The sequence below is a fragment of the Fistularia commersonii genome, chromosome 11 (assembly GCF_037954325.1).
Source record: "Fistularia commersonii isolate RoL2024-O1a breed Wild chromosome 11, RoL_Fcom_v1.0, whole genome shotgun sequence".
In the NCBI taxonomy this organism is placed as follows: domain Eukaryota; kingdom Metazoa; phylum Chordata; class Actinopteri; order Syngnathiformes; family Fistulariidae; genus Fistularia; species Fistularia commersonii.
In genome coordinates this window covers 18,113,921-18,125,922 of record NC_141294.1, presented here as the reverse complement: position 1 = coordinate 18,125,922, position 12,002 = coordinate 18,113,921, and the positions used below count along the sequence as shown (strand labels likewise).

The following is a 12,002-nucleotide window of genomic DNA, read 5'->3' as shown; positions in this document are numbered from 1 at the left end:
AAAAGAAAAACAAGTACTTTAGGAAAGCCATTAAGAATTTCCCTTGCTCCATATTTGAATTACATATATTAAAACATTTCAGTCTTCAAACCAGTAGTTTGTCTCTGCATGCACTTTATACCGTATAGTTTAATGTCTATTTTTTTAACACAATAGTGCACTTTATTATTTTTTATTTGCACTCTATTATTATTATTTTGATAATTTCATGGCACCGCAGGCGCAGGATTGTGAAATATGTCTTCTCTATTCCTCTGTATGTCTAGTACATGTGGATAAATTGTCAATAAACCTGACTTTGACTATTTCGATTCTTAATTATCGATTATTGACTGTGAGCGTTTTTAGTTGCAACGCTAGAGGGCGAGCATCCATACTTCCGTATTAGCGTCGCGAGACATGCTGGGAAATGTAGTCCTTTAACTGCCCTATAAAGAACATCACCGCCTCCTTTAACTTCCTCTTTACTTCGCGGGCCTGAGCGGAACAGGTACGACTATCCTACGTTCATTTCAACGCTAAAACCGGGTGTAATTTCGGTTGTTTTGGAGGCTCCAGCCATCGATAGTCACGACAAATGCTTCCTGTATGTGTCCAAACTTTGTGCATGACTCATTTATTCCGCCTTTGGAGCACATTTTTAGAAGCTAATTCAGCTAAGCTAGTGCTAGCTTATGTCATGGCACAACGTGGTGCGGCCCAGCAACGGCCTACTCAGTTGGATCTCAACATACATGCGTTAGCAATGTGTACTTAAATATACACGCTGTTTTATTAAAATAACCGTTTATTTAATGTCGATTAAATGTTTATCGTGTCAACCCCGTGAGCTTAAATGCAAATAATGCTCCTTTCCAGAATGAAAGCATGTGTTAATCGTTCTTCGTTACGTCGCTATTGTAGCACTGGCGTATAAAGTAAACAAAATACATGAGATGAGAAGAACTTTATTTATCCCGTAGGAAATTGTTGATGAGAACAACTTAAGCTGTGAGCTGTAGTGTAAGCTTAGTTGGGAAAAGTAAATGTTCAGAAATTACATTGAAAATCGTCATGACATCCTATGAAGTAAGTAGTATGTGTTTGTCATCTGCATAGATCCCAGCACTGTTGAATCTTGCACATCTTCTACTTTAATACATTTAACTGCATAAAGAATCATTTCATTGCAGGCATCCCTAAACAACCATGCCCGTTGCCAGGAGTTGGGTTTGTCGCAAGACATATGTCACCCCACGACGTCCCTTCGAGAAGTCCCGTCTCGACCAGGAGTTGAAACTCATTGGTACGCATCAGTCATACATATCGTCCATAAGTATCCCTATAAGATCCACTGTCTCCATTGGGTGAACCTCAATTTGATTGTTTTGGTCTCCCATGTGTTCAGGTGAGTATGGACTGAGGAACAAGCGTGAGGTGTGGAGGGTCAAGTTCACCCTGGCCAAGATTCGTAAAGCTGCCAGAGAGCTGCTCACTCTGGATGAGAAGGACCCCAAGCGTCTGTTTGAAGGTTCGCACTGGTACTTTAATTTATAGATGGGCTTAACCGTTGATGGCCGATGATTAAACTTTTTAATTCGTCAGACTTTCTGTGGTGTCAAGAATTCCTCGTCAATGAGGCCAACGGTTACTGAAACAGGCGTCTCAAACTTAACGCATTTCGAGGCTGCTGAAGCATTACAATGATTTTCTGATTGTTGTCTGCTCAACTTGGACATGTACAGGCTACGCAAATATAAACCTTTTGTTAAAAATCCATCCATTTTATACAATGTGGATGCCTGACTTGGTCCTTCTGCGAAGAGTTTGAGACTTCTGCTATACCTTGAATCACACATGAGTTGGACGCTGTTAAAAAATGGTGTCATGGCTTCTAGGTAATGCTTTGCTCAGGCGTCTTGTGAGGATTGGTGTGCTGGACGAGGGTAAGATGAAGCTTGATTACATCCTGGGCCTCAAGGTTGAGGACTTCTTGGAGAGGAGGCTGCAGACACAGGTCTTCAAGCTGGGACTCGCCAAAAGCATCCACCACGCCCGTGTCCTGATCCGCCAGAGGCACATTCGGTAAGACGGGTCCTGTCATGAAACCGAAAGTTAATCTTTCATTGTCTTGGATAAAACTGAACGCTTCCTTTTTCATCAGAGGATGACCAGCTTGTAACACACATGGCTGAGATCAAATAGAAATTTCATCAAGGTCAATTCGGTATCAAAACCGTATACCTTGTCAGTAACTATTGCCCAGAGCCAATCCTGCCAACGAGCGCTCAGGCTGACGCCATGATGTTGGCTATTAGGTAAGGTATGGATTGCACCTCTGGCAATATCCAATACCCAAACTCCTTTTTGTTTGGTGCAATGTAAGAACCACTCGGGCTGATGATTTTAGAAAAATGTCCTCAGATTTTCTGTGGTGTCGCGAATTCCTCGTGAATGAAGCCTGCGAAAAAAACACTCGAAGGTTTAATTCGAAGATTAGGTTTTCTAAACTTATCCTCATCTTTCGACAGTGTGCGCAAGCAGGTGGTGAACATCCCCTCCTTTGTGGTTCGACTGGACAGCCAGAAGCACATCGATTTCTCTCTGAGGTCTCCATACGGCGGAGGACGTCCAGGCCGCGTCAAGAGAAAGAACAGCAAGAAGGGCCAGGCTGGTGCTGGCGGAGCTGATGATGAGGAGGAGGACTAAGAAGGACCTCTTTCCAGGGGGTGTGCTTTGATACTCCCTGTCAAATTTCAATAAAAGCAAAAATTAAGACCAAACAGAACTGAGTGGTATTTATGTTCTGAAGCACTGTACATGAGACATTGGTGATAAACCTCTAAGTGGTATAATCCAAATTCACTCCAATGAATGAACCGTTCCCCCCCGTGCTGTATTAGTGGATCAGTCCACCTCGGCGGAGTCTTCGCCAACCAGGAAGTGTGCCAGATGTGCGAGCGGTGTGGAAATACTCTTCAAGTTTCTCAATTCTATATAAGTTCTACATTTCGTTGATCGCCTAAATGTGAGTAAATTGTGGCTTAATTCCGACACTACGGTGCGGCAACAGTGATGACTGAGCTAAAGCGCTGTGTAGCTTGCCAGTAAGGCTGTTAGCATTAGTGCACACTGCAGAGGATAGCTTGTGAGGCTTCACCCGGCGTTTTTATCAATTGACCGATGTTGTGAGCAAACTCAAAAATGTCAGCCTGGCGAGTTTGACTGCAGTTAGCGTCAATCGTATGTCATCTGGGGCAGTTAGCTGGTGTTTTTATGCCATTTTTGTCATAGCTTGAATAATCCTGCTACACAGCATGTGGAAATACTACACACCCACAATTTTAGCTAGTCACACTTCTGGGGCTAACGTGGGTTAGCTGAAACAGTTATTAAAAAGAAACAAAAGACCATTTTTTTCGTCCTTCCTATCTCCGTGCCGTCGTACAACGTTTAAAATACACCCCACTACTCTTTTACATGTCATTGCACAAGAACCCACAACACGCTTGCCTAAGGCAGCCCAACCCAACATGCTAGTCGATTGCATTTTATGTCATGTATTTTTAACGCCTATCAGCTTTATCAGTGGAATCAGTGGGACAGGTATAAAATGAGTTATTCATAACTTGAATTAGTTTCTAAAGGATGTCCTCACACGGGGACAAATGCTCGATTTAATGGGTCATTTTTATACCTAACAAGGTAAGTGGAGTATTTACACTGCTCAAAAAAATAAAGGGAACACTTAAAAAACACATCCTAGATCTAAATGAATGAAATATTCTAATGAAATACTTTGCTCTTTACACAGTTGAATGTGCTGACAACAAAATCACACAAAAATGATCAATGGAAATCAATTGTATCAACCCATGGAGGTCTGGATTAGGAATCACACTCAAAATTAAAGTGTAAAAACAAACTCCAGGCTGATCCAACTTTGATGTGATGTCCTTAAAACAAGTCAAAATGAATCTGTGTTGCTTCCTGAGTGGACACTATGATTTCACAGAAGTGTGATTGACTTGGAGTTACATCGTGTTGTTCAAGTGTTCCCTTTATTTTTTTGAGCAGTATATTTTGATTGGGATGATCACAGCCCTAATGGTCAGTTTTCTTATTTACATTTTACAACAGTTGCAAATTTGGTGATGGATAGTAAAATCAAAATACTTACTGTACTTTGCACATTTTGTTCACGCTAAGTCATCTGACCTGCGCCTCTTGGCTCGCAGAGAGATGTCTCCCGATGAGCTGGTCTACCTGGGAGTCCTTGCTGCCTCCATCCCAGTTGGGTTCCTCTTCCGTTACCTCAGTGAGTGTTTGGTCCATTTCTAATGTCAGACACACACACATGCACAAATACTAAGTTCTGCAATTTTATTACCACAGAGATACAGCTCAGTACAACTATTTTTTCTAAACGACTATGTGTTGTTAGACATGCAGGGTTTCAGATGTTTTCAGATGCTAGGTAGGGGTGCGAGGCCGTGCTTTATCCGGATTCGTCACCTGTCAATCACATGATGATGCACAGAAACATCCAACCGCTCACTCGCTTGGCTAGAAAAGAGGGACGACACTCCCTGCTGTACATTATTTGTCCAAACAGCAGGGACGGACAGGCCTGGTTGAGCAAAAATAAGATAAGATAAGATAAGATAAGATAAGATAAGATAAGAACAACTTTATTAATCCCGAAGGAAATTGTTGTGCCAGAGTTACAGAAAATATAACAGTAATAAATAATAATAAGAAAAGGCAGAATTAGAAATAAATAAACTATAAACTATAAAGTGTCTCAGTGAAACTATAAAATGTCTTAGTAAACAAGTGATAAAACTATAAGTGTCTTAGTAACAAGTGAGGTAAGGAGTGCACAATAGTATGATAAAGGAAAAATTGTCGTGTACTGTTATGAAATGAAATATTGCACAGTTCTGAATATTGCACAGTGAAATGAAATATTGCACAGTTTTTGTTTTTTTAGGTTAAAGATAGGTTTTTATGGTTGCCGGCGGCTGAATGGAGAGGAATTAAAAAGTCTGATCGCCTCAGGAAGGAAAGACCTCCTGTGGCGTTCAGTGGAGCTCCTCGAGGGTCATTGGGTTTGTGCAATTGCCGGATGGCGGAGTGCGTCTCTGGTGCTGTTGTGACAGAATGTCAGCCTTTGGCCCCAATTTTGCTAAACAGGATCGGCGGTTTCCTCCGCAGAGTTCAGGGATCAGAGTGGCCTGCTAATCTCCTGTTTTCGCCTGACACTCCGGCTACACTATCAGTTGTTTTCCCACCCTCTCCTCCATCGCAGGCCCTCCCGGGAAGCAGGGGGCGGCTTTGCTTCTAGGCCTCTCCATCACCATCGCTACATGTCACGTCCACACGCTGCACTCCCTGCTGACGGTGGTCGGGACGTGGATTATTGTAAAGAGCAGCTGGCGGTGAGCTGATAAATACTGGTGTTTTTCTGCGGGATTATCGGGCCATTCTTGGCAGGGAACTCCGCAGCACACAGCTGCGTCTCGTCCTGTCTTAGCTCCTTCTTCGGAGGAGAGCCTCAATAGTGGGTGGAGTATTATAAACAAAAAGTGCAGAGTTGATGCGGATATTTTCTTTAGTTCTCTTTCACAATATGCTCCTTTAATCCTGCAAATCCACAAGTTACTTTCGTGCAATCGCAATGCTTTGTCTCCCAAATTTTCACAATTATTCCCAATTATTTTCATTATTATTCAAAATCTGGACCAAATTTGAAAATTGTAATTTAATTTTTTTCTCTTCATTAGCTGTATAAAAAAATACACGTGTATGTATGTATGAAAAATATATTTTTAAATACATACATATTTTTATATATATTTCTTTAGTAAATGCTTCAGCATGATTTTTGCCAAACTAGTTAGCCATTTTATTTTTAACTCCATGGTTTGTCTTTTAATTTTCATAATCTTGCCTTCTCCATGTGACCTTACTCTTGACCATAGGTGTGTGTGTGTGTGTGTGTGTGTGTGTGTGCGTGTGTGTTCGCCTCACAGGCACGCCCCCGCCCTGAGCCTCGCCTGGACGTTCCTCTACCTCCTTTTCTTCCGGCTGATCACCTGGTTCGGCCTCCCGCCGCCGACGCCATTCGCCAACGCCGTTCAACTGCTGCTCACTCTCAAGGTGAACGAGCCCCGGCGGCGGCGGCGGCGGCGGCGGCATCACCCATGACCCCGCCCTCGTCATTTAACCACCCCCTACTCTCCACCCCAGATGGTTAGCTTGGCCAATGAGGTGCACGGTTTCCACATGGAGAGGAAGAAGGACGTGAGCTCCTTCGGGAAGTCCGCTGTGATTGGCTGCCTGACCCAGGAGCCGTCTCTCTACGACATCATGTCCTACAGCTACTGTTATGTCGGTATAATGACCGGTAAGTTCGTCCTGGGGTTTTTCCCTGTGGGTGGGGTTACATGTTGATGTTTGTGTCTTTTTTCGTCGCATGAATTTTAACTGCTGTCTCTCTTTGTTTCACTCTCCGCCACTTGTCCAATCTTGTGTGAGTCCATGTCATTTTCAATATTATTTGAAAATAGTTGTGATGTAATTTTCCGGCTCTTTTTTTTTCTTCTTCTTCTCCTCCTTGACCCCCCCCCTCCTCCTCCTCTTTGGTTTGCCCCACACTGCCCCCTACTGACCCCCTTCCCTCTCCCTGACCGTTCGCCGTCCCCCGCTTGCTCACTTTCCACGTTTACCCGTTTGAATCTCACCGCCTGCCTTTCTCCGAAGGTCCCTTCTTCCGCTTCCAAACTTACGTGGACTGGCTGAGGCAGCCCAGCCCGCTGGCGCTGCCCGGCCCGGCGCCGTGCCTGCAGCGCCTCAAGATGGTGCCCGTCTTCGCCATCCTGTTTCTGGCGGTCAACTCCGTGTTCCCCCTGGCTTACGTTCTAACCGACGACTTCCTGGAGCACAACTTCTTCTTCAGGTTGGTGAGGGGAGAGGAGACGGGCGGGCGCGGTGGATTATTTACTAAAAAGAAAAGAGAATATCTTATTCTCACGACAGTAATACCTTGACTTATGATATCATAATAGCTCGATCATGATATCATCTGCATATACAGCAATGCCTTGACTTACCAGTTTAATTTCTTCTGTGGCCGCGCTCATGTCTCGATTTGCTCGTTTACTTAATTCAATTTCCCCTTTAAAATGAACGGAAACGCTGTCAATGCGTTCCAGCGCTCTGGTTTTGTTCTATGTTTGTAATTAAAAAAATGGACTTTATCAATTCTCGTCAAAATCTTCTTGTCTTGCCAACTGGACTTGAATTTCTTCACTCGCAGACGTTTACATCCTCTTCAATTCACCGCTAATCATACTTTATAAATAACATATAATGCATAAAAAATAATATTACATCAAAGATGAATTAAAGCAATCAACTGGTTTTATTCAGTGTAAGATGCCAGCAGCGGTTTTTCATTTTGCGCTCTCTCGCTTAAATTACTGGCTACGCAGTCAATACTACAATTTGTTGCTAAATTTAACTTGCATGCTATGCTACACTTTATGGCTAAACTTCATTTATCGACGAAGTGGATGCCGCTCCTCTTTTTGAAACGATCAAACCGTCCCTGACCGGCTTTAAATGACTCGTCCACTGATATTCCCGCCTTTCTTCGGCCTAGCTAGCGGCGGGCGGCGCATCCGACTGCCTTAAACGCCGTTTTCACAGACAGCGGCGGCCACGTCGGTGTCAAACACTCATCCCACTTGCTCCTAACTCAGATCTGGGCTCGCAAAAGCAAAAAAAATCCACCGTGCAACAAAAAGTTTCTAAATTGATGCACTCGTAAAAGTATTCCACTCTAAAAGTATTCTTGACAAGGGTTACTTCACAGATACTCTGATTACTTTGTTTAGAAAAGGCAGTGATGCTTTAAAATCTGCTTTTTCCAGGCCGTAATGCAGGATGCGGAGACACAGCTTGCAAACCAATCAAAATCAACCAATCGTATTGATTACCGTAATTTCTGGACTATTGAGCGCACCTCAATATAAGCCGCACCTGCTAGCCGATCGCTATTTTGGTCTTCCTCCTGCGCACTAAAACCGTCAAAGTCGTCTTCTTCGGTGTCGGAGTTCAACAGACTCAGAATTTCCCGGTCATTTCGTCGGTCTGATGTGACGAGGATAAATGTTTTAGCGGCGTGAAGCTCGTTAGCCCCCCCCCAAAAAAGTCCATATATTAGCCGCATCGTTGTTTACGTGAAAAAAGTCGCGGCTTATCGTCCGGAAATTACGGTATGTGATTTACTGCGGCAGGCAGCGCCTCCGACTGTCTTAAACTGCGCTTCGCCGTCATTCTTCAACGCTCCCCTCACGGCTCGTATCCCAAACTGAAAAAATCCAATCAGCGACGACCCGTATATCTGAAAACTGGTACGTTGATCCAACCGTAAAAATCCCGATCCAGGGGTAAACCTTCCGTTCTCTCCCTGTCTATCCAGGTTCTTCTACATGATAGCCGTGTTCTTCGTGTTCAGGATGCGTTTCTACGCCGCCTGGTGCGGCGCAGAGGCCGGCTGTATCAGCGCCGGCCTGGGCTGCTACCCAGAGAAGGCTCAGTGCAAACCCGGCGGAGGCCCCACCGTGGCCTACAGGTGAGCCCCTCACGACGCGGGACGGAGGACCGCCCTGGTTTTTTCCTAACACCCTTCTTTCGTCCGCAGCCCCAATCCCGCCGCCGAGGAGACGTACGACTTCAGAACCATCCAGAACATCGACTGCTACAACACCGACTTCTGCGTGAAGGTGCGACACGGCATGCGCTACTGGAACATGACGGTGCAGTGGTGGTTGCATCACTACATCTACCCCAACGCGCCCTTCAGGTCCTACACCCTCAGGTAACTCACCCTTATCCTTCAAAGTACAGGGGTACCTCGACTAACGTCCGAGTTCCATTCCTGCAGCGCGACGTAATGTCATTTTCACCATGATGAAGTGTCCGACTTGCGCTCGGGAGCTGTAATGAAGGTCAAAAATTGTAAACAAAGCCGTCATCCAGGCACGTGACAACGTACTGTGTTCGTCCGCTTGGTAGGTAGTTCATGTCTAGCAATTTTATGGGAGATGCCGATGTAACCGCAAAACGCCACAGGTTGATGATGTCGTTCAAGAGCCGGCGTTACACTTAAAGTAACCTTATGGTTTTGGAAGAAATCACAGAAATGTGCCTTTCTAAAACCATACAACTGTTGGAAGAAATTTGGAGAAATTCACTGAAACTGGCCAATAAAATGGCAAAATATTTTCCAAAAAACAAAAATACTTTTGCGCTTTTGCTGACGACATGCTTTTCTTATGCTTTTCTATCCCATCCACGGCTGAAAACTCAAAATAATGATCATAACTTGGAGTTTTTAACACCACACAGCAGTTGGAAGAAAATTGAAGAAATTGACAAAAAAGTGGCAAAATGTTTTCTGGAAAAAATGTCAAAATATTTTCCAAAAAAAGAAAAACTTCAGCGCTTTTGCTGATGACTCTCTTTTTTTTCTACCTTTCTATCCTACCCATTTCATCGAAATTTGTTGAAATTCTCTGAAACTGACCAAAAACTTATTTTCCAAAAAATGGCAAAATATTTTCCAAAAAATTGGCAAAATATTTTCCTAAAATTGGCAAAATATTTTCCTAAAAATGGTTACGTATTTTAAAAAAAAAGTAAAATATATAAAAAAAATCATATAATACTTTCCAAAAAATGACAACGTATAATAAAAATGGCCAAATATTTTGTGAATAAAACTGCAAAGATTCCCTCCCCGCAAAATAACGTAAAATAATAATTTTGCACTTTTGCTTATGACACCTTTTTTCTACCCATATTTCCTACCTAGGGAGTAAAACTTAAAATAACCTCATATTTTGGAATAAAAATGACAGAAATGTGCTTTTTAACACCACACACTGTCAAAATTCCCTGAAATTGACCCAAAAAATTGCAAAATAATTTCCTAAAAATTAAAAAGTATTTAAAAAAAAAAAGGCAAAATATATTTAAAAAAAAACACTTTTTTAGCGCTTTAGCTAATGACTCTCTTAAATCCCACACAGGGCGGGCTGGACCATGTTCATCAGCGCCTACTGGCACGGCCTCCACGCCGGCTACTACCTGTCCTTCCTCACCATCCCGCTGTGCATCGCCGCCGAGTCGGCCATGGAGGCGTCGGTGCGAGCCCGGTTGGGCCCGCGGGGCCAGAGCGCCTTTGACTGGGTCCACTGGTTCCTGAAGATGCGCGCCTACGACTACATGTGCATGGGCTTTGTGCTACTCAGGGCCTCCGACACCATCAGCTACTGGTCCTCCATCTACTTCACCATGCACGTGGTTGCCATCTGCTGCATCGCAGTGGGGAGGCTGCTCGGGAGGAGCGGGGCAGGGCGCGGGGAGAAAACGGACAGCGCCGGACAGAAAAGTGGCGGGAAAACGGACTGAGCCGCGTCACATGTGGACCACAGCTTTTTTTTTTTTTTTTTTTTTTCGAGCAGGAGAATCTCAAAAGTCTGATTTATGATGGGAGGAGTTGAGCGGGTTAAACAAAACAAAAAAAAAACAAAGTGGGAAGTCACCTTGGAGAACGTGACCGTGCAAATCCACTGAGTTGTAAATAAATGTGCCGCAAACCCTGAAACCCACACACACACACACACCATCTCTTCGGGATATTCCACTGAATGTACAACCGAGGGGAGAACGGATCGAACCAAACCACCAATTCGGCTCCTCCTCCTTCGCTTTGTTTTGTTTTGTTTTTTTTCTCGAAAACATGCCGAACCGTAAGCTTCTTTGTTGTGGTTTTAAAAAAAAAAGTCACCTCGCTCAGTTCAAGGTGGACCACCGCTCCTCTCCAGAAGCACACATGCACTGCCAGTAGAAAAGTGAAAGAAAAAAAACGGGCATCACCAGATCTAACCTGGCGTCCACCCAGGGAACACATGAACTTCCTAAAGGCCCATATCGGAAGCGGTCGGACGTCCTGTCTGACCTTTTAATTACTTTATTTTTTTTTCGGTTTTTACATCCGTTTACAGTACGCCCACTGCCAGAACATCAGCACTGCTGAGCCGGGACCAAACGCGGCGGGAAGGGGGAGGCTCAAAGCTGCGTTTCAACAATAAAAGCGCAAATCGGGCAAACCGAAAAGGCAGTTTGCAAAGATCTCAAAATGACAATGCATCTGTTGCACCCAGTTTGTTCAGTTGTCTTAACTGCTGTCCTTTCAGTATTTTTATTTGTTTTCAAGCCTTTTTTTTAAGTGTTGTTACCTCCCCAGTTGTCAAACCTCCGTCCTCGCCTCGATGCCGTTAATTTCCATTTTGTGTCTCGTCGGCGATTGTGATCCCGCTTCATGTTACAAGGAGAGCAAATACATATCAGCATTTTCCGCACAAACGGTACTCACTTGTCTGCTCCTTTATTATTATTATTCATTTATTTGTAAAGGCATAAGACACTCTTCTCACTGCATGAAATAGGGAGTTAGCACCTCGCTAACTAGCTTAGCACAAAGAGTGGTATCCTATCCTAGCATGCACTGGGGTTCCTGTTGTGATGTGGCTGTTTTGCATTGAATCAGCCAAACTCCATTGAGAAAACGGCCGTTTTAGAAGCCTACTTATGTTTTATGTCTGCTCAGAGTCTGCGCTTATTCCAAGAATTAGCCTCACCGTGTCAATTTTCAGCCTTTTATTCAATTTTCTTTACCATTTATCCAGAAATTGTTTCCCTGACCAGTCTAGATTAAGCCCGAAATCCAACAATTAGCAAAAAATTACAGAAATGGTTGTGCAAAATAAACGGATATTGTCACAAACTGTCAAAATCTACATTAAAAGTGTGCAATTTTTCATTTCATTTTTTATCTTCACACTTGACTTATTTTTATTATTAGTAGTAGTAGTTGTTGTAGTGGTATTAGTATTACTGTTGTTATATGAAGGTCAATGATTAAACCTTTACTTAACCTTTACTGAAAC

At 43.6% G+C, this 12,002-nt stretch overlaps 2 protein-coding genes across 2 annotated transcripts; both read left to right on the top strand.

Annotated features, from left to right (window-relative positions):
• Positions 1 to 450: 450 nt before the first annotated feature.
• Positions 451 to 2,762, top strand: rps9 (ribosomal protein S9). Its single transcript, XM_086155664.1, has 5 exons — positions 451 to 490; positions 1,173 to 1,285; positions 1,388 to 1,510; positions 1,878 to 2,064; positions 2,511 to 2,762. The coding sequence occupies exons 2-5, from the start codon at positions 1,189 to 1,191 to the stop codon at positions 2,686 to 2,688; spliced, it is 585 nt and encodes a 194-aa protein (XP_086011790.1). The 5' UTR covers positions 451 to 490; positions 1,173 to 1,188; the 3' UTR covers positions 2,689 to 2,762.
• Positions 2,763 to 2,901: 139 nt separating this feature from the next.
• mboat7 (membrane bound O-acyltransferase domain containing 7) lies at positions 2,902 to 11,880 on the top strand. Its single transcript, XM_086155642.1, has 9 exons — positions 2,902 to 3,007; positions 4,218 to 4,297; positions 5,291 to 5,420; positions 6,015 to 6,141; positions 6,232 to 6,388; positions 6,745 to 6,940; positions 8,468 to 8,620; positions 8,690 to 8,866; positions 10,080 to 11,880. The coding sequence occupies exons 2-9, from the start codon at positions 4,222 to 4,224 to the stop codon at positions 10,459 to 10,461; spliced, it is 1,398 nt and encodes a 465-aa protein (XP_086011768.1). The 5' UTR covers positions 2,902 to 3,007; positions 4,218 to 4,221; the 3' UTR covers positions 10,462 to 11,880.
• Positions 11,881 to 12,002: the final 122 nt, after the last annotated feature.